This window comes from Acomys russatus, chromosome 5, assembly GCF_903995435.1.
Source record: "Acomys russatus chromosome 5, mAcoRus1.1, whole genome shotgun sequence".
Lineage (NCBI taxonomy): Eukaryota > Metazoa > Chordata > Mammalia > Rodentia > Muridae > Acomys > Acomys russatus.
The window spans coordinates 38974053-38994666 of record NC_067141.1 but is presented as its reverse complement, the minus strand read 5'-3'; the positions used below and the strand labels follow the sequence as shown (position 1 = coordinate 38994666).

Sequence of the window (20614 nt, the reverse complement as noted above, 5' to 3'; positions counted from 1 at the left end):
AGGCACTGCGTATCTTGAGTCTTCTCCTCCGCGACGTATGTTCATTTTGTTTGGTTGTTGTTTTTGCCTGCTTGTTTGCTTTTTGAAATAGAACCCCAGACTATAGTCCATACTGGTTTCAGACACACTGTGTAACCAAGGATGATCTTCTTGCTTCATCCCTCCCCACGCTAGGAGTATAGGCAAGTGCCCCCCCAACCTGGTTTCTGCTTTTTTTTTTTTTTTTTTTTTTTTTTTGGAGTGTTTTAATTTATTTTTAATTTCTTTTTTTTTATTAATTTATTCTTGTTACATCTCAATGATGGCTTCTGCTTTTCTGTTCCTTGGACTCTTTACAAATCAATCCTCAGTAGAACTATTTGTAGAGAAATGTTTGATATCAATAGGAAGATACTGCCCCCACCCCCCAAAAAATATGAAGTTTAATGTTTACCATGCAAAACTCTAGAGGGTGAAATATTGATATAATTTATAGTATTTAAGTATCTAAAGCGTGTTCTCATAGATGACATACTCCTGTGAAAACACTGGTAATGCTATGTTCATAGATAAACTTCACAGAAAAAAAAAAAAATGTCTTCCACCCAGAACTGGGCCATGTGACACACACCACTCAATGATTTAAATTTCAATGAAAAGCCAACAGTCAGGCCTTCTGTCACACTTCTCTATTGAAAGTCCTCACAAGTCAATCACATACCACCTTGTGCCTCCCATAGTGGCAGCTACCCTCCACATCCAAAGTTTGGCTGAGCATTGAGTGTCCCGAGGGCCAAAATGAGTAGACTGACTCAGAATTTCAGCACAAGGCTTAGATCCCCTAGAGGCGTTGACTCATCTCCTGTGCTGAAAGAGTTAAACTAAGGCCAGCTTAACTAGTGAGTAGCAGGTGGAAGCCTGGAGATTTAGATACAGTAAGACACAACAATTTCCCAAAGGGACACCAGAGTCACCAATGATGGTCATGCAACTGGAGTCTCAAAGCTACCTGCTCAGTCTTCATGCAGAAGGGAGTACAAATATTTGATGGAGAAATGACTTTTAATTTCTAGTCATCCTGAAAACTTCTGTTCTACTTAAAGTCCTATACGCTAAACAAAAGTGAAGTGATTCCTGACCTCCCACCCAGAAGTGTCCTTTGCTAGTGTGAGATTACAATGAGAGTTAAGTGTATATTGTGTCCTTATGCTGTCGGCCTGAGTACTTGTAAATCACTTGCAATATATACAGAATTGTACTGGTTTCCTTAAGGGGCATCAGTTTAAGAAGATGCTGTCTCAGTACTCAAGTGAATGTCGTTAGCAGAACAAATTAGGTTAGAGAGAGGCAAACAGTTAAAATATGTGCTGTGCTCACTCCTGGGGAGTGCTGAGACGCATGCAAATACTTGAAAATGTAACAGTCGAAGGCGTTTGTTAAAAGTGGAGCCTTGAATACATCAATGTGTCTGTAGAGATTAGCCAGAAAATATTTCCATGTCAGGAAGTTCGGTAGGTGTATTTTCTTGGTGTACTGCACATTTTCTCCCAAGATATATCACCAGCTTTATTGTGGAAGAGGACATAAAAGTGAGACACCTTTCAGAAAGAAATGGGGACCCATCAAGGAGTAGTTCTGTAGTCATCATCTATAAAGCCTTTGATTTAAGCCAAAGCCTAAGAATTCTGAACGGTATTCACTTTATGTTACTTCTTTCTGGTTATTCCAATTGCTCACTCACATGACAAGTCAACCTCACACGAGATGAACATTCTCCTGTTGAGTCCCAGATGATTATAGCAGAGCCCTTGGCAATGTGCTTTCCCAACATCGTTAGCTCTAATTACAAGCCTGTGGTTAACAGTGCATGTCAGCATGCTTTGGCTGTAGGTCGGTCTGTGATCCTCCTGATGGTAGATGGCCTTGCTTGAGTGATGGAAGAGGCCTGAATCAGCTTTGTATAGCCTATTGTTCAGCAATCTAGTTCAAGCATATCCTTGCCATGGTGAGGTGGCCAAATCAAACAGGCCTTTTTCAAGTCTCTGCTTGGAACACATTTGTCAATAACCCACTGACCGAGGCAGGTCATGTACCTGGAAATCCAGGGTTGGGCAGCATGCCTGCACAGACTAGACATAGAGAAGGACATGAAAGGATGCAGGTAAAAGGAATCGGGGTCATTAATACAATCACGCTCCCTTGAAATATGTAGAAATCTAAGTTGAGGATTAAATGACAAGTATATTTTAAAGGCAGTCTGATCCCATGAAGAAAACTGGCTCACTCTTCATTTTCAATTCCTATCATTTAAACCAGTAAATGTACACTACTCAATAAGATTTCCACAGCATTTTATCTCATGCAACAGATTCAGTTCTTGTGTTGCTAAAACTGTAACTGTCATAAGGGCCCCCTGAGCAAAGGGGCCCTAAACATTCTATAGAATTCTGCCCATGGACAAGTGGAAATATGACTACACTCCATAAATAAATCCTGAGAAGCAGAGTCCAATAACAGCAGTGTCTACACAGCAAGTTAAACTCAACAATCTAAACCTATTCAAGATCCAGAGAAAGCAACAACCAAGAGGGAAAAAGAGTTTGTTAGTAGTTAATTAGATTGCTTCTCTTCATTGAGAAAGAACTGCTAGATAATTACTGTTTCATCTTCCTCCTTAGGCAGCACTGGGAAACCAGGATGCAGGGATTTTCTTTTAGAGAGATTAAGAAGTACGAAGAAAGAGAGAGAGACTGAATGTATCAAAGTCCAGCCAGCCGTAGCCTCAATCTGACAGGCAAGAAGGGAGAAAACATACCACTATATATAGGAGTGTCTAAATATTCCTGCACACATCCTGTTATCCAGAACTTAATCATACACTCCCACTTCTAGGTAATCAGGGTTGGGAAGTGGGGTATCCATTTTGAACATCCCAGGCTCAAATAAGATTTGATAGCATCATTCCCAATACAAGGAGAAGATGAACTTGGATGAATGCTGTAGGGTACCAATGGCGGCAGCATCACAATGCAGGCCTCCACTGAGCTGTAGATCCCAGGAGTACTTCCTGCACGGCAGTTTTTAGAAAAAGTCCAATCTGAATTACTGAACCCCCCATCTGTTTCTACATTTATCTGCCTTCCTCCTATAAAGTCTCTGAGGTCCTGATATGAACAGATCATGGGAAAACTGCCACCAAAGAAAGAAAATCAGAAACTCAGATAAGAATCTCCAAGACTACCACAGTCCCCGCCATTAGCAAGATGATTTGAACCAGGCATCCCAGCCCTCAGATGCGCACATGCTAAAAGAGGGCCTGACAGCTCATGAGAAACAGTCACTATTCATAACAGTTCCAGAGGTTAGGCTTCATAAGAGGGGGCTGGGGCTGTGAAAGCCTCTTTATGTTATTCCTGGACACATGGAGCCTCTTCCTCAGTGTCCTACAAAATGTCTGAGGCTAGAGCTGCAAGAAATGGAAAAAATGAACCCAAGAGCTGAGAAGATGAGGAAAGCTGCCACCCAAGAGCTCTTACCCTTTGCTCCAAAGTCTAGATGAGAGTAACTGATGAGGGTTTCACACTCTCTGAATCTTCGTTCTTACCCAATAAAGCATGACCCAAGCTGAAACAGTGGGTTCCTCCCAAAGGACCCGACAATCTTAATCCTAGAGAAGAAAATCACTATTAATTATGGAGGCTTTTTGTTTGTCTGTTTGGTTTTTTTTTTTTTTTTTTTTTTTTTTTTTTTTTATTCAGGGTTTCTCTGCGTAGTCCTGGCTGTCCTGGACTCACTTTGTAGACCAGGCTGGCCTTGAAGTGTCAGAGATCTGCCTGCCTCTGACACAAAAAACGTGAATACTGGGAGCCAAAAGTAAACTTTTTCTAATATATTTTTAATTTGTTAATTTATATATTGACTTTATATTCTGATCATATCCTCTTCCCTCCTTTCCTCCCAGTCCCTCCCTCCCACTCTCATCCTTATATCCCTCTCTCCCTCTCCTCAGAAAAGGGGAGCCTTCAAAACCAACCCACCCAACACATCAAGTCACATCAGGGCTGAGCTCATCCTCATCCACTGAGGCCAGGCAAGGCAGCCCTGTTAGGGGGAAGTGATCAAAAGCAGGCAACAGAGTGCATGTCATGGACAGCACCTGTTCAACTTACTAGGTAACCCACACGAAGATCAAGCTATTCATTGGTTACATTATGTGTAGAAGGCCTAGGTCCAGTCCATGCATGCTCATAGGTTGGTTCTTCCATCTCGTTAAACCCCTATGGGTCTGGGTTAGATGGCTCTGTTGGTCTTGTTCCCTCCTGGTCCTTCTATCCTTCCCCTATCCCCACTCTTCCACAGGACTCCCTGAGTCCCTCCTAATGCTTGGCTCAACATCTGATTCTATCAGCTGCTGGGTGAAGCCTCTCAGAGGACAATTGTGCTAGGCTCCTATCTGCAAGCACAGCAGACAGGGGTTGGCTCTCTCTCATGGGGCAGGTCTCAGATTGGGCCAGGCATTGGTTGGTCATTCTCTCAATCTCTATCTTTATCTCTGCACATCTTGTAGGCAGGGTACATTTTGGGTCCAAGGTTTTGTAGGTGGATTGATGTTCCCCTCCCCCCACAGTAAGTCCTGCCTGGCTAGAGGGTGGCCTCCTCAGTCTCCATGTCCACTTCTGCTAGGGAGCTCAGCTAGAGATTATCTCCATACCCTCCTTGTAGCCTACCCTGTTGCAGGTCTCAAGATTGTCTCAGACATGCCCCTGCCCTCGCTTCTTTCCAAAGCCATGCCCCTCCCCACTCTCCCACATCGGAAAGGTTTTCAACTATTAAGTTGATCATCTCAGGTATGTTACAGTGGCAGAACGCTGGACAACACACCTCTTTCATCCCTATGATATGAACCAACACACTCCAAATATAATCTTTCTCTAAATGTGAACTGTAAATGAGCGAAGCACTGGCTTGCAGCAATCGAGACTTATCTATATGATACTGAAGGGACAACCAGTCACGTCCCGTAGATTGAAGTAACTAAAGAATACGGTAACCATACTGTTTTCTGTTTTGTTTTGTTTTGTTTTGTTTTTTATTCTTCTCCATGCCAGCTGTGAAGTTCGGGAGGATGTCCAAGAAGCAGCGGGACAGCCTGTACGCTGAGGTGCAGAAGCATCAGCAGCGGCTGCAGGAGCAGCGCCAGCAGCAGAGCGGGGAGGCGGAGGCCCTTGCCAGGGTGTACAGCAACAGCATCAGCAATGGCCTCAGTAACCTGAACACCGACACCGGCAGCACATACGCCAATGGGCACGTCATTGACCTGCCCAAGTCCGAGGGTTATTACAACATAGATTCTGGTCAGCCGTCTCCCGATCAGTCAGGACTGGACATGACTGGAATCAAACAGATAAAGCAAGAACCTATCTATGACCTCACATCCGTACCCAACTTGTTTACCTATAGCTCTTTCAACAACGGGCAGTTAGCTCCAGGGATAACAATGACTGAGATCGGTAAGTACAAGTCTCCAAGCTTTATTTCTTGAAGTTCTCCCTTGAAGGTGCCTTAAACCTACTTAGTGAAGCCATTTTCTCAGTCCTAAATTAAATTGCATGCATACCTGGTTTCCACTGGGAAATTTTCATTGGTTGAAGATAGTCTCACAAATTTCACTATCCCCTTGCCTTAATAAAAGCTATTCTGAGTGAAGGAAGTCAGAAGAAATAGAAAGATGCTGTCTATAAGGGAAGGATGGATGCTCTTGAGTGAATTTAGGCTCTTATTTAAGAAAAATTGTTGTTTTGGGGAGCAAGAAAATTTCCTAGCTATAAAAAGTAAAGCCATCGAAAGGGAAATAGACAGAGTATGGAGTCATGCAGTGTCTCAAAGATTCTCAAAGATTGATGGGACAACACTGTAAACACACAGTATCCCAGCTTCCCTTTGTAAAGGTACAGCAGGCAGGCCGGATGATAGCATGGATTTTGGGAATCTCAATTCAAGAATTTGACATGGGAGTTTGGGGAGAATGTTCACACTCATGGTCCTGAGTTTAATCCCCAGAACCTATGTTTTTATAAACATGGTACATCATTTATAATCTCAACACTAAGGAGGTAGACACAGGCAGACCCCTATGCTTGGCAGCCAACCAGCCTAGACTAATTGAGCTTCAGGCCTGAGAGAAAGCTTGTCTCAAAGTAACAAAATGGACAGGTCCTGATAAACAACAGCTAGGGTTGTCCCGCTTACATGTATTACATGTATATACATATGTGGACATATACACATGGGCGTGTACACATATGAATTCTACCTGGGATTCTGAGTCTCAGTAACAAAGATTATGTATCATTTTGAAAGCATTGTAATAGACAGTAACAACTTAGTCACTGACATATTTCAGTTATGATCACTTTTGACTTCTTAGGGCAAGACTTCTCAGGGGCACCCCATCTCAGGCAAACCTTCTTCTAGCATTGTAATTTTGTTTTGCCATTTTTGTGTTTTTTTTGTTTCACCCTTTTAACTTCCAGCAGTCCAAGGAATGTTTACTGGATTGATCTAATGAACTGTCATAAAAATAGCAAGACTCTTTTTTTATTAATTAATTTATTCATGTTACTTCCCAGTTATAGCCCCTTCCTCCCAGTTCCACCCTCCCGTCCATCCCCCTCCCCTGTTCCTCAGAAATGAAGAGCTTCCCTACCCACCCACCCCAGCTCATCACGTTGCACCAGGACTGAGCTCATCCTCTTCCCCTGTGGCCTGGCAAGGCAGTCCCCTGAGGGGGGAGTGATCAAAAAGCAGGCAATAAAGTCCATGTCAGAGATAGACCCCATTGCCTTACTAGGGGACTCACATGACTTTTGACTTCTTAAGGCAGAATCTCAGAGGTGCCCTGTCTCAGGCAAACCCTCTTCTGACACTGTAATTTTGTTTTCCCCTTTTTTGTTCTTTGTTTCACCCTTTGAACTGCCCATCAGCTACATCTATGTAGAGGACCTAGGTCTAGTCCATGCATGGTCCTTGGTTGGTGCTTCAAACTCCACAGACTCCACAGGCCCCTCTGGGCTCTGGCTCTGTTGGTGTTAAGGAGCTCTTGTCATCTCTAGATTTTTTATTCTTCCCCCGATGTTTCCAATAGACTCCCTATGCCTTTGCCCAGTGTTTTGCTATGAGTCTCAGCATCTGTTTCAAACTGCTGCTGGGTGAAGCCTCTCAGAGGACAATTGTGCTAGGCTTCTGGGCAAGAGGGTCTTAATACATTTCCCATAGTAGAGCTGCATGTCCATCTTAAAATGGAAAAAGCGAGATCAAAAGCAGAAGTGACTAATTCCATGCTAAGAGGCAAGAGACCTGAGTCTAAATCCAGGCTCTGCAGTTTATAATGTAAAGCAAGTGCCTTGCTTCCAGATCTCTAACCTTTGAAAAGGACAAATCATGGTTCCAAGTCACAGAGATGTCATAAGAATAACAACACTGGACAAGTCTCTGCTATAGTTATTTTTATAAGCCCTGTGCTTACTTACCATCAAACAGGTGTCTGGAGAACGCAAGTGCTTTCATTTTAACTTGCTATAAACATATAATGAAATCTATGGCCCTGTTCTAGCCTGTTGATAACATGTGTCTGAGGAAGAAGTGATGTCACGCAATGATAAACCTGAGGTGTTGTTTCTCTGTTTCAGTGGTTCCTCATATGGCAGAAAATTAAGTTGTTGATGTCTCCACTAAGAGATACCAATAGCTGGACTCTGACCAGCCCATTATACTGCTACCTTTACCCATGACCTTATTGGATCAAAGATACTTTATAAACATTTCGTTTTCACAAAAGCCTTAAAAGAAAAAAGATCCTGTTTTACTGCAAAAAAAAATTACAGAGGCAATTCTCTGCTTCACAAGAAGCCTGTGGTGACTCTGTGTCAGAACTCAGGGTCCACTTGAGAAAGTCTGATTCCAGGGTCTTGTGGCTCGCCTATGTAGCTGCTATTTCTTGCATTCACAACTGGTAGGGATGGCCTTTGTATACAAAAGCCCCCAAGCTTTTGAAAAGGTTACATCAAAACAAAGTATCATACTACATAATATCCAAGTTTTTGAGTTTGGCCCATGTGTTTAAATGCCAGTGAAATGAAAACTTGAAACTGCTGAGCAATCTTTGGCCTCACACACAAAAGGGAAGATTTCACAGTTTATTTATGACTTATTCTCAATAGAAATTATAATAAGACACAGCCAAAACCATTGGCCTTGAACTCCTGTGGACAGTCACTTTCCTTTTCTGGCCTTCAGCCTATATTCCTATGGGCTGACAGAAGAGAACTGGAAAATCTCATGTCTTATCAGGGCTTCCTGCAGAGTTGGGGACACCCAATGAGAACTTTCCATAAGTGTTTCAAGACTTTGGTAGCCTTAACAGATCTCTATGTGTGCTCTAAATTTTCACCAGACTTTAAAGGTGAAATTAGAACTGTCCTTTGAGTATTCTCAAATGTAACAGACTTTTAAACCTAAATATTGGTTCTGTTCAGATTTTGTTAAAACAGCAATGCCATCTAGTGGACACAAACCCATTCCATCTGTATGGATCTAGGTGTATATGGTTACAGGGCCAAGCCACAGCAGTGTAATGGATGTCTTGTCTTAATGAGCTGTCTAAAACTTGCCATCCATGTCACTAAAACAGTAAGTCCAAAGCAGGATCATTATGCAAGAAGACAGCAGAGAGTGCTTACAGAATCTGGTTCACAGTCAAACCGCAAGTTTTTATATTAAGCAAGTTATGCCTCTCATTAAGCAAGTCTATGTCTCTCAGCTCTAAACCTGGACCAGTAATAGTCATTGTCTTTGTGCCTATGTGCTGTGTACGGGGATAATTGAGCTGGTACTTACCACTTCTGTGGATATTATGTGCCATGCTTAAGAATTATCATCATCTCTATATGATTGACATTGTAATTATTACATAATAGGATCCCTAGCTATTACAGGCAGTATGATCACCTTTTCTTAAGTACCCATTGTACACTAAATGATACTCTACCCTTAATTTTGATAATCATCCTGTGAAGCACTATATACCCATTTTACAGAAGAAAATACTGAGGCTTAGAGGTCACAATCTTAAGTAAAACCAGAGAACAAATTTGAGCCCAGGTCTAAGATATAAGAAGCCATTCTTTCAGACATGATAGTGTATTTTCTCCAGTCAAGAAGTGATAACCACTCAGGAACTCTTAGGCGTTGCTACAGAAAACCATTCCTGGCACTTCATGCCTGCTGACATTATTCTAGGTGACACTAAATAAAGTTCACAGAGTTTTCTGTGGACCTTTTGAGTTGACTTGATCACTAAGCTTCAGAACCACTTGGTTGGTAGTGCGCTGTCACTGAAAAAGTCCTGCACAGACAAATTAGAATATCTGAGCTTAGCCATATTGATGGATTCAAGGCTCTGGCACTCTAAGAAATTTGTAAGCATCACTCTAGGCTACTGGTTCTGATTGCTTCCTCTGGTTTCTCAGATGGTGTGGGACATGCAGCCCTGCCATCATGCTGAGATGAGTCCTTGCAAGTAGATGTTTCTTTTAAGGCAAGTTTTAGATTAGCCTGTATTCAACAACGTCTCACAGCTTTGAAATATAGCGGTCTGTACAACTGTGTGTAAGTCATCAACGCAAGTATATATGTGTTACCAAAGTCCGAAATAAGTGCAGACCAAGTGCATCCTTCCACAAGGGTGCCAGAGGGTACCGGGATAAGGATCCTGATGATAATGGTTTCTGTTTAGAAGGAACATCTTTTCACACATTTCAGTCAGCATAAGACTCACCCCCCTGCTCAAGGTCAATAGTGAGGAAGCCTCTAGATAAGGCTGAGTGCCAAAAGCAGGAGATGTTTCCTAAGGAACAGAGCTAGTTAAGCAATAAAGCCTGACTCTAATTTCAGCAACTCATTTTGCTACCAAAGACTTCCATGTGCATTTTGAAGAAGTTTTTTTCACATTATCCCAGTCATTGGACACAAGTAAAATGCAGTTTCTATCCTCTCCATCTAAGTGACAAGTGTCAAAAGAAATAGTTACAATTTAAGAAGGAACAGACTGGCCATCGGCAGCAAAACACCAGCCTATCATGCATCCGTCCCTTAGTTGGCTCTCCACATGCTAAAGTAAATTAATTTCTAAAACTGTCGTATAACCCAAGTCCTTGGTGATCCTGGATGTGCAGGTCTGGAAGCTGATGTGTATCAGTTACTCAGACCTCTTCTTAACAGGAAACTTTTTTTATTCCCAGACTCTTGAGGCTGGAAAGCAAAACACAGTTAAGAAAACAGAAACCAAAAAAAATTTCAGAAATATATCCCTGGGCTTTTCAAAATCCCAAGAGAAAAAAGAAGTCATGAAATAAGAAGAGGCTGGAAGTCAACTACAAATTAATATTTAGGCCTCAGTATTGACAGGGCTTGGCTGGAAATTTACTTCAAGCTAGCATGATGGATGTGTTATGTCTCTGGAAATAAAATTTTGTGCAGTTGGTAATAGAGATGGGGAGGCAGGCAAAGGATTCTCAGCAAGTGAGCAGAAAAGAAAATGGAGCCATTGCCTTTTGCTTCCCACCGCAGCTTTCCAAAGCTCTAAGGATGATGCAGAGATTATCCTCTCAATAAAGCTCACTTGAGCTGAAAGATAATAGATAAGGTATCTAGAAGGTTCCAGACAAGATAATTCAAGGGTCATTTTGAAAGGTGAAAGATAGATAGATAGATAGATAGATAGATAGATAGATAGATAGATAGATAGATAGATATGTGTGTATGTATGTGGATATATATATATATTTGGATATATATATTTATATGTATATATATGGACATATATGTATATGCATCTTTAAAGAAGGATAGTGGGCCTTCCATACCCATGGCCTGGCTTTGATATTTTACTGAGGAATTTCCCTCTAGATATAGACAAGGCAGTGTGAACTCACTGGTCTCATTGCTCCCACATTGTGTTAACATGAATTTATTCTCATATTCCTTTTGTGTTCTATTCGTGGAATCTGGAGTTTAAAGTCACAAGCATAGAAATAGCCCTCATTTTAGATGTGTCTATTGCATAACTGAGCATGACTAGTTAGAGGAGATTGACCTAAAAGTGATCTAGTCTCAGTAATGCATGGCTTTCTACAGATATGGCTACAGCAGCCCACTCCAGGAGGGTCATTTCCAAATCTCTCTTGGACGAAAAACAAATATGATCATGAAGTTAAAAGAAAGCCTGTTCTGGACTACTGAGGAGTGCCACCTAGGTCACTGAAAAGAGCCCCATTCTTAGCCTCTATGACTCTTTAACATTGTCATCTTCTTTCATCACTCACAGATTATCTCCCAGTGTCTGCTTAGTTTCAAGCATTGTCTCTGCTATTCAAAGACAGAATTCCCTAAGTATGTGGACTGGGCTAATCAACCTGATTTTCCACTTCCTTTTGAGCTGACCGTGATTAGAATTGATTCTAACTGGCATGTGGCCATGAACTGTTTTTGATGGTACTTAGGACAAGAGACTCTGTCGCTGTTTTTAATGGTCAACCAAATTCACCTTTATAGGTATCCTTTAGTAAACCCTCACCTAAAGACTGAGTATATCACCCAGTGGTGATGCTGAGGTTACCTGCTGCCACACTTAGGGCAGTGATTTCCCATAATCCAGACACACACAAAGCAATGTGAGAGTAGGGAGGTTCTAAGCAAATATTAAGATTTCTCTATACTACCATCAACACAAACACACATGCTAAGCTCAAGTGTTTATGAACATACACATCTATTCACAGTCCATAAACTCTTAATAAAGCTTTCCTAACATGCTAACATTTACTAGGGTAGGGAAATCTTCTAAAGCACCTTTTCAATTTTGAGTTAAAATTGTGAAAAACTGATCTTCAGTGGAATTCCCCTAGAGATACTATTTTCGGATTAATTTTTACTCAGGATTCAGAACTTTGTAAGAAGATTCTAAAATCCGCCAGCAAGGGGACAAAAGCACGGAGAAGCCATTGGAAAGGCAATTCCATTTTATACACTCAATTTCAAAAGCCATCGTAGATATGGACTGCTCCGCAGACAGGAAAAGGAATGATTTCGGGGCAGTCTACTTTGGTTTATAGAAAGGGATGCTGGGACCTACAAGGTGACCTTTGAAATGGCTTTTGCTGACACCACCACCTGGAATTGTGTGTTTCTAAGTGTTATGCTTCAGCAGGCTATGCTTTTACCACATTGCAAGCTTTGGCCTTGGTGTTATCACTAGTCGGGATGGTACAGACTTTGCTCTGTTTCATGTATCCATTTTTGAAAGAGTCATTTAGGGTTAAAATGCCACAGTGGTCATGGAACTATAAATGTCTATTGATCATCGTAGCTGTGATGATTATTCCTGTGATGATTAAGATACAAAGAAACCTGTTGAATTGGAAAATTTTTAATTTAGTTTCTTTAATTTAGGGTGTAAGCTTTCTTTTGGCAACATGCCCTCAATACTAAAGAGAATAAACTTGAGGTATAAACTTTATCCTTGGCTATGAGGCCAAAAAGAGCTATTCTGTAAATAAGAAACTGTTTTGTTTTGTTTTGTTTTGTTTTCAAGCAGGCTCTTCAAACATTTTGGATAGTTTCATTTTAGACTACTTAAGCGTATTATTTTAAATCAGCTAATTAAATGAATTATTTAAGCAATCAATATACTTTTTAAGATTTAAGTATTTGAAGATATAAAAGTGATCTCCAATGGTTACCTCTAAATTATTTTTTTCTAAAGGTCAGAAATATATTGACTAAACTTCTAAAAATTCAGTGAGAAGGGAGGGGTTGCTTCCATCTAAATTAACGATCAATCCATGTGTCAACAAAATTCAGATAATAAACATCAATCCTAGTGATGGCCCTGAGCAATTTTTATAATTAGATTTCATCATTTGTGATCCTCTAACCGTCCTCTGGGCAGGATGGGGAGGTACAGTTCTTAAAGGGGAATAAGTAAGGATTCTAACTGGCTTTGCACTGCATTGTCTGTGTCTGTCATGTCAGAATGCCATGTGCCTTTAAAGCTGGGATCTGTACTCTCTCTTTAGCTCAATAGGATGTGTCTTGCATGAGTCAAAGAGAACAAAATGTGCCAGGGAACCTCTCAGACTTGAGTCATTCTGTCTCCCAAAGCCAAGGACAGTGTCTTTGTGGCAAAGCTTTCCTATGGATGGAACCAAGACAGTAACAGATTAATTGACTTTCTTAAAAGCATAAACTAAAGTTGAAATGGAGTTGTGTCTGGTTTTCCCATCTTTGAATATAGCTTCCTCAAAACTGATAACTATGGGGCACTTAAGCACTCTCATCTTCCCCATTGTTCCATGGAGGAAGAGGTCTTTTACTTTGAAAGTTAATTTTCAAATGGAATGTCTCCATAATAGATTCTTTCTCAATTTTGTCAACCAGTTTCAAGAAAGAAAACTCTAATTTCCAAAAAAAAAAAAATTAGACATGCACTGTTGAAATAAAACAAAGGAGGCATGATCCAAAACAGCTTTCAACCAACGATGAGAAAGCCTCCTTTTAAGTAGTTAATTTGTTTTTGCTATTTCTTTTTTTTTTTTTTTTTTCTTTTCTTTTCTTTTTTTGTTTTAGTTTGGTTGGTTGGTTTTTGCATTTCGGATCAGCTCCGCTTAAGTACAGACCTTTGCATGTTTTCTTCTGATTCTTTTCAATTTCTCCCCTTCTCACCTTCTGTCAAACTCCTAGTGTCTGTGGTATGCTCTTTCCAAATACTAAGAAAATATGAACAATTCTAGTCATCTGTTCACTCAGTGAACATATTAGCATTGCCTACGTTAATCTGATTTATTCTATTTTCACTATTTCATTTATGTGTTTTATCATACTCTGCACGCTAAACTATAAACCAGAAACTATAAAACTAGAACTTCATATTGATTAACATATTATTTTCTGAACCCTCTAAAGATCTTTTGGTGCTGTTCTACATAAAGTAAAAAATAAAAAAATAAAAATCAATTTCTCTCTTCTCTGATATGAGTTGAGAAAAGAACTCCCACAAAAAGCAAACCAGAAGCTATTCTGGCTCACCGGGGAGAGTAATGAAGGCCGGACAATGGACTGGGCCAACAAACAGCACAGGGTATTGTTGCCACCAATTCCCACTGACTAGTACACAACCTATAAACACTAAAGCCACTATTTCATTAAAAGTAAATGGATCACTAATAGACTGAGCGTGTAAGCTTCTGTGTTACTGATGTTTTAATTCTATTCATGCTAGAGGTCACGTGGTCCAAATAGGACCTCAAAGTACCAGAAAGGTCTTGACTGACATGGTCTCTTCTGACACATTATTGATAAGAAACCAGTGCCCTTGTTCTATTAAACAACAGGAAGGGATGAAGCAAAACTGGCAAGAAGCAAAGAGTGCTTTTGGTTAGTGCTTCACCTTTCAGCCAGCTGCTTTAATAGATTAGAATGTAATATATTATAGTTGCTGCCTCAAAGCATGGAGTCTGGGAAACCTTGATACAATGAAACCTAACACAGGGGGCTTAAACCTGCCTTCAGAGACTCCATGGAGATAGCCTGGCATTAATCCAAAGTGAATCCCCAAAACATTCCACATTCACCCTAGTAACAAACAGAGTGCTCAGCACTTCTCTACATCCTTAAGGCAAATGACAAATTAAAAATCCATTAATCATTTCAATTGAGGCTAGAGTATATAGTATTTTAGGAAAAATACTTCCAAACTTAAAAGAGAAACTCTTATAAAAGGAACCAAACAGAGATGCCTTTCACTGAGAAAAAAAAATCATCAGTTCTCTTGAGGAGGTGGGGGAGGGGGGTGTGAAGAGAGGGAAGGGAGGGAAGAAGGGGTTGGGCAGTTGAGATGCCAGTTGTCCAAAGGCACGCAGAACATCCACTGTCAGTCTTCTCCACTCAGTGCTGTTAGACCTGGGTGCTCTTGGTAATGATGCTAATAGCAGCAACTCCCAGGACCCAAGATCCTAATGAAGCCACCTGTGGGAGGCGGGGGCCCACGACTGAAACGGTGTAGCTTTTGGAGAGCACCATTTGCTGAAATGTCTAGTGAGATCTAAAATAAGCCACTTTGGTGGGGAAAAAAACCCGCTGAGTGGTTGGAATCAGAGCTGCAGAAGGTCATTTGCTATTTTAGGAGCTGCAAGCTGGTCCCCGTTTTATAACATCACAGCTACAAACACGAAATTGTCACCTTGCCTGTCAGTTTTCTTCCCTGCTGAAGCAGAGGTGGCCTGCTTCCCATTGAACCTGGCAATGGGTGGCTTGTTGCTAAACTTTGTGATATTGTTGAGTTGGTATGCAAGAAAAGTTGTTTTCCATACATTTCTGTAATTTTGCTTCAAAACATTTTTCAGACATCCTTTCCTGCTATCCAGTATAACTGACTTTAAGACTCTATCTAGCTGTGTAAACTCTCCCCAGTATGGTTATATCATGCTGAAAGGGCCTTCAAGAGGATTCCTTTTTCACTTTGACTCATTAAATACAGTACTCTAGATGGACAAGAAGTGTGGAAGTCAGAGAGAGGGGACAAGAGACAGAGACACACAAGAGACAGAAACACACAAGAGACAGAGAGAAACAGAGACAAAGACAGACAGAGAGAAACGGTTAGCATTATTTAGGCACCAATCATCTGAAAATGAAGGAGCTTAGCCCCAGCCCCAGACATCCATAATCACTGCATACACTGCAGAGAATTATCACCAATTTTATTCCATTTTTCCTTCAAAAAAATTAAGTTCTCTCTTCTTATCTCCCTTACCATATGGAGAGTTAAGATCCCCCTTAAAACTGGGTGCAGTGGCCTGTAATCCCAGCACTTGGAGAGGGAGAGGCAGATGGATCTCTGCGAGTTCAAGGCCAGCCTGGTCTACAAACTGTCCAAGACAGCCAAGGCTACACAGAGAAACCTTGTCTCAAGAAAGAAAGAAAGAAAGAAAGAAAGAAAGAAAGAAAGAAAGAAAGAAAGAAAGAAAGAAAAAAGAAAGACCGCTCTTAAAACTTTTGGGGAAGTGTGATAATGTAGCAATATTGTTTTACATCTTTTTACCTCATGGGTTATTATCTCATGTGAATTACCATCATAATTTTTGTCTCATATAGTTAACTCACTTATGATGAATTTACAAGTTCTGCTGACTAATTTTAAAACATGGATTCAAATAAGCTTTCCCCTAAGAAAAGAACCAGGACTACAGTCTAATTCTAAGTGTAATTTCATTGAAAGGAAAAAAATGTATTTTTATCCATATGGAAACATACATGGAAGGCATGGGGGAGGGGAGATGTGTTCTGTGAAATTGATAAATACGACGTCAAGAACATGGGCTTAATAATAATTATACACCCGTGTTCCGGGGCCAGCAGCAGAGCCAGCACTGTTCCCCCTTATAACTGAGAGTAGAAGGCAGTACTGAGCATATCATTTTGTGTTTCACATTCTTCAACATCATTTTATTAGCTATTAAAGCAGCTTTCGGACTCAGTAAACTGCACAACCTCGGCTTTACTGAGCATGCGCACAGGGTCTTTATAGCGTGTAGACACTGTGTTGTCCTTAGACGTCCCTTTGCCAGTGCGGATGAATCACGTTCCTCCTCCTGATCTCCGAAAGCGTAGTGTCCATGTGCACGACCTCTCGACATGGCAGAGTTTGTCATATTCCTGTTGAACTCATTATCCCAGCACAGCTCATGCCAGCTCCTCTTTCAACACGTACCATCTTCAGCCCTAGCCAGTTAAAGAAACCAATAAAAGCCGACTGCTGAGACGGAGCTGCAATCCAAGTCAGGGTACCAGATGAAGGGTGTGTGATTGCCCAGTAAGATTCCATCTCCTCTGTTCTTTCTCCTCAGCCTCTTTTGTCTGGACTTTCTCATGTGCTTGGTCCCTGGAGGGGACTGCATCTGCTATTACCTTTTTCTCTTGTTCCAGGCAGAGACTCTTGAAGCTCCTTTGGCTCCCAGCAGGAACTTAGCATACTGCACTCACTGTCTCTCCTTTGTCCTTTCTTTTTAAGTCCTTTTCACAACTGCAGACTCTCAGTCCAAGAAAACTATCTTGCTCTGATGTTCAGGCATCTTTCTAAGGGACAGAATGAGTCCTCCAGCCACATTCTTTTAAGACCAAGAATAGCTTTGCCCCGTGCTTTACTGACCTGACCCCTGAAAGGATCCAGTTAGTTTGTGCACGCCATGTACAAACCTTATGTTCAAAAATCGTTGGACTCACTTCTCACCACAAGGGTTTGGGAAATTACAGTCTATTCATAATGCTCTCTTCTTTCCATTCTAAATGCTTGGGCTTTAAGGTTATCAAACAGAAAGATCAAGCTTAGCTTTCTCAACCCTTTTGTGAATTAAGGAGGGGAGGGAAGGAAGCTTGGGTGCCTATTCAATGGAAGATGGTGGATGTGTTTATGTACAGGCATTTTCAAACCTAGACATCATAAGTCAACAACCGTTAAACATCTGCTACTATTAGTGGCCTTTGTTTTGTGACCATGTCTTCTAGTTCTGTGTATTTTCTTCCAGAATTGTACCACATCCAAACCTTACTAGCCACTCTCTGTCATGATCTAGGTCAGGGCATCTTATATCTTACATTTTCACAACAACCTGATTCCACTCACACGCTCAGTAATATTGCTGCTTCTCTTGGCCAAAGCTAAGATCACCTTTCTGGAACAAAACTCTAATCATGTCACCCTTCTGCACCACAGCGCCCTCTGGCTCCTCGTTGATGAAAGGTCAAGTCAAAAATCCTAGGAGAAGCCGTGCTCGCGCCTTCTTACTCAGCTCTCCACACTCCAATCCCTGCCCTCCACATAGACTCATTTCTCCCTATCTCCTCTATACTCGGTGTGACAAACACTGGACCTGTTGACAGAAAAGATGGAGATGACTCCAGAACAGCTTTGGCAAGCTCTCTGTAACCTAGTCCAGAGTTGCTGGCTCTTCAGATCCTTGTTTCTGTAGTAATAAAGTGAAAAGTAGAAAGGGAAGTTGGTGATAAGAAGTAAAGATTGTGCAAGTGTGAGAGACAGCATTTGCAATGACCTAGCTTAGTGTACATCTCTAGCTCTGCCTTTTCATTATTGTCCCCTGTGCCTGAAGTACATCTTATTCTCTTCCATGTCACAAACCAGTGTTCAGCCTTCAGGTTCTGTCCTATCTTCTTTCTCCCCCATCTTCCCCAGATATAAATGACCACTTTCTTCTTGGGGATCCCCCCAATAACTAAGAGCATTTACTACTCCCTATTGTAAAACTACAATTAGACCCTTAAAAAATAAAACTGATGTCTTCTGTTTTAATCTCTGCCTTGATCTGATAAATAAGCAGTTAATTTTTTTTCTTTTTTTTTTTTTATTAATTTATTCTTGTTACATCTCAATGGTTATCCCATTCCTTGTATCCTCCCATTCCTCCCCCCCCCCATTTTCCCATTATTCCCCTCCCCTATGACTGTTCCTGAGGGGGATTTCCTCCCCCTGTATATGCTCATAGGGTATCAAGTCTCTTCTTGGCTACCTGCTGTCCTTCCTCTGAGTGCCACCAGGTCTCCCCCTCCAGGGGACATGGTCAAATGTGAGGCACCAGAGTACGTGAGAAAGTCATATCACACTCTCCACTCAACTGTGGAGAATATTCTGACCGTTGGCTAGATCTGGGAAGGGGTTTAAAGTTTACCTCCTGTATTGTCCTTGGCTGGTGCCTTAGTTTGAGCGGGACCCTTGGGCCCAAATCTGCCTATCATAATGTTCTACTTGTAGATTTCTAGGACCCTCTGTATCCTTTTATTTTGCTATTCTCCCATGCGTCTCTCATTTAGAGTCCCAATAGGATGCCTTTCCCTCTGTCCCAGTTTCCTGGTAAGTGAAGGCTTTCGTGGGACATGCCCCTTGGGCTAGTATGCAGATATAAGTGAGTATATACCATTTGATTCTTTCTGCTTCTGGGTTAACTCACTCATTATGATCATTTCTAGCTCAATCCATTTATCCACAAATTTCGGGAATTCCTTGTTTTTAATAGCAATAAGCAGTTAATTTTTAAAAATTAAAATATTTGCTGAGTGAACACACAATAGTATTGTTTTCCAGTTCTTTAAAAGCTTGGAGTTGTGAATGGTCTAAGACAGACAGTTCTACAAAAGTAACCATACACTATCACCCAGGCTAAAATCAGGACTCATCAGAAAGAGGGGGTATCAGAGCATGGCCTGTCTGCCCAACTGTATGGGGCTACAGAGAAGCAAGGAAGCTTTCCTCACAAGTACACAAGCAGCCAAGTCCTGGAGTGAGTGTACAGACATAGCGTCCATCTTCTCAGCTCCTCCACATAGAGACTGTCCCTGTGCCCCTCTCTAATACGCCACCAAACTACATGTCAAGGAGCAGAACACCAGAGGATTCTTAAACTTTGGTCCAGAGTTCCCCGAAGATAACCTGGATGAGCAGATCACCAGTTGCAGTGCAATTCTAAGTAGCAATTCTAGTTTTTCTTATAAACCCTGAAGCCTGTGAATCACCAACAAATCAGCATACCTTTGAAGATGAGAATAAGCCTCCCTGGGTCTGAACACTGTAAAGCTTGACTGTTAGGTTTTCATTACGTAACGACTGGGGAACAGAGATCTGTGTTTTAGAATATAAATAATTAGACTCCCCAAATGAAATTGAAAAATAATGAACCATGACTTACCAATCTATTTTAATACAACATAGAGAGCAATTCCTACCCTTCTTTATAACATAGGATTTTTAATAAACTTTGAATATAAGATTTATAAGGAAAGGGTTTTGTAAAATAATATGCTAAAAGGCTAGAAATGTCAGTATTGAAGCCAACAAGATATGACCATCATCATAAGTTAGCATTTTGTGGTGTCTTGATCTCTGTCACTTTACAGTTCTGGTTTAAAAATGCTAGCATGTATTGAAATGTCTCCCATCAGTAGCACTGACTGAAATACAAAATAATTCTCTCTTTTGTCTCCATCCAACTCTTCATTCTGCCTCCCTGGTGAGAAATCACACAGAACGTCCTGCAGTGATAACTGAGCTACGATTTACTCAGTTTCCATTGTGCCAGACAATCAGCTAGGGAGAATTTCACTTAGGAAGTTCATTAGAAGCATAGCTTACATTTTTTTTTTCATCACTGAAACGCAACTGACTTCACACCATGTATACCTGAAACACAATGAGGGACATATACAATATCTGTATATTATTTGGAGACCTATCCTAAAGAACCATAGTAAAACAAGTTAGAATAAAAGCAAGTTTACATTTCCAAAAGCATCTGAAACACAAGAAAACTTTTGGAAGAACAGTACTTACTGAGCAGAGTTGCTTGTCTTCATTCCATGCATACCCCACATACAGGATTCATGAGTGTTTTGGCTTTTCAAGCTTTTCTTTTTACCTTGTATTCAAACTGCATGTGGGGCTATGAAGAACCTTCAGGCAGTTCCATCTGACACAAGTGACTCCTAGCAGATTTTCAGGGGAGCTTTCCTGTCT

General features: G+C 41.0%; 1 protein-coding gene across 1 annotated transcript in view; it reads left to right on the top strand.

Annotated features, from left to right (window-relative positions):
- Rorb (RAR related orphan receptor B) overlaps window positions 1-20614 on the top strand; it is a 175577-nt gene that overhangs the window by 130309 nt on the left and 24654 nt on the right. Inside the window, exon 4 of the mRNA XM_051146232.1 lies at window positions 5088-5489. Within this exon, the coding sequence (XP_051002189.1) occupies window positions 5088-5489 (402 nt within the window). The remainder of the gene's footprint in view (window positions 1-5087; window positions 5490-20614) is intronic.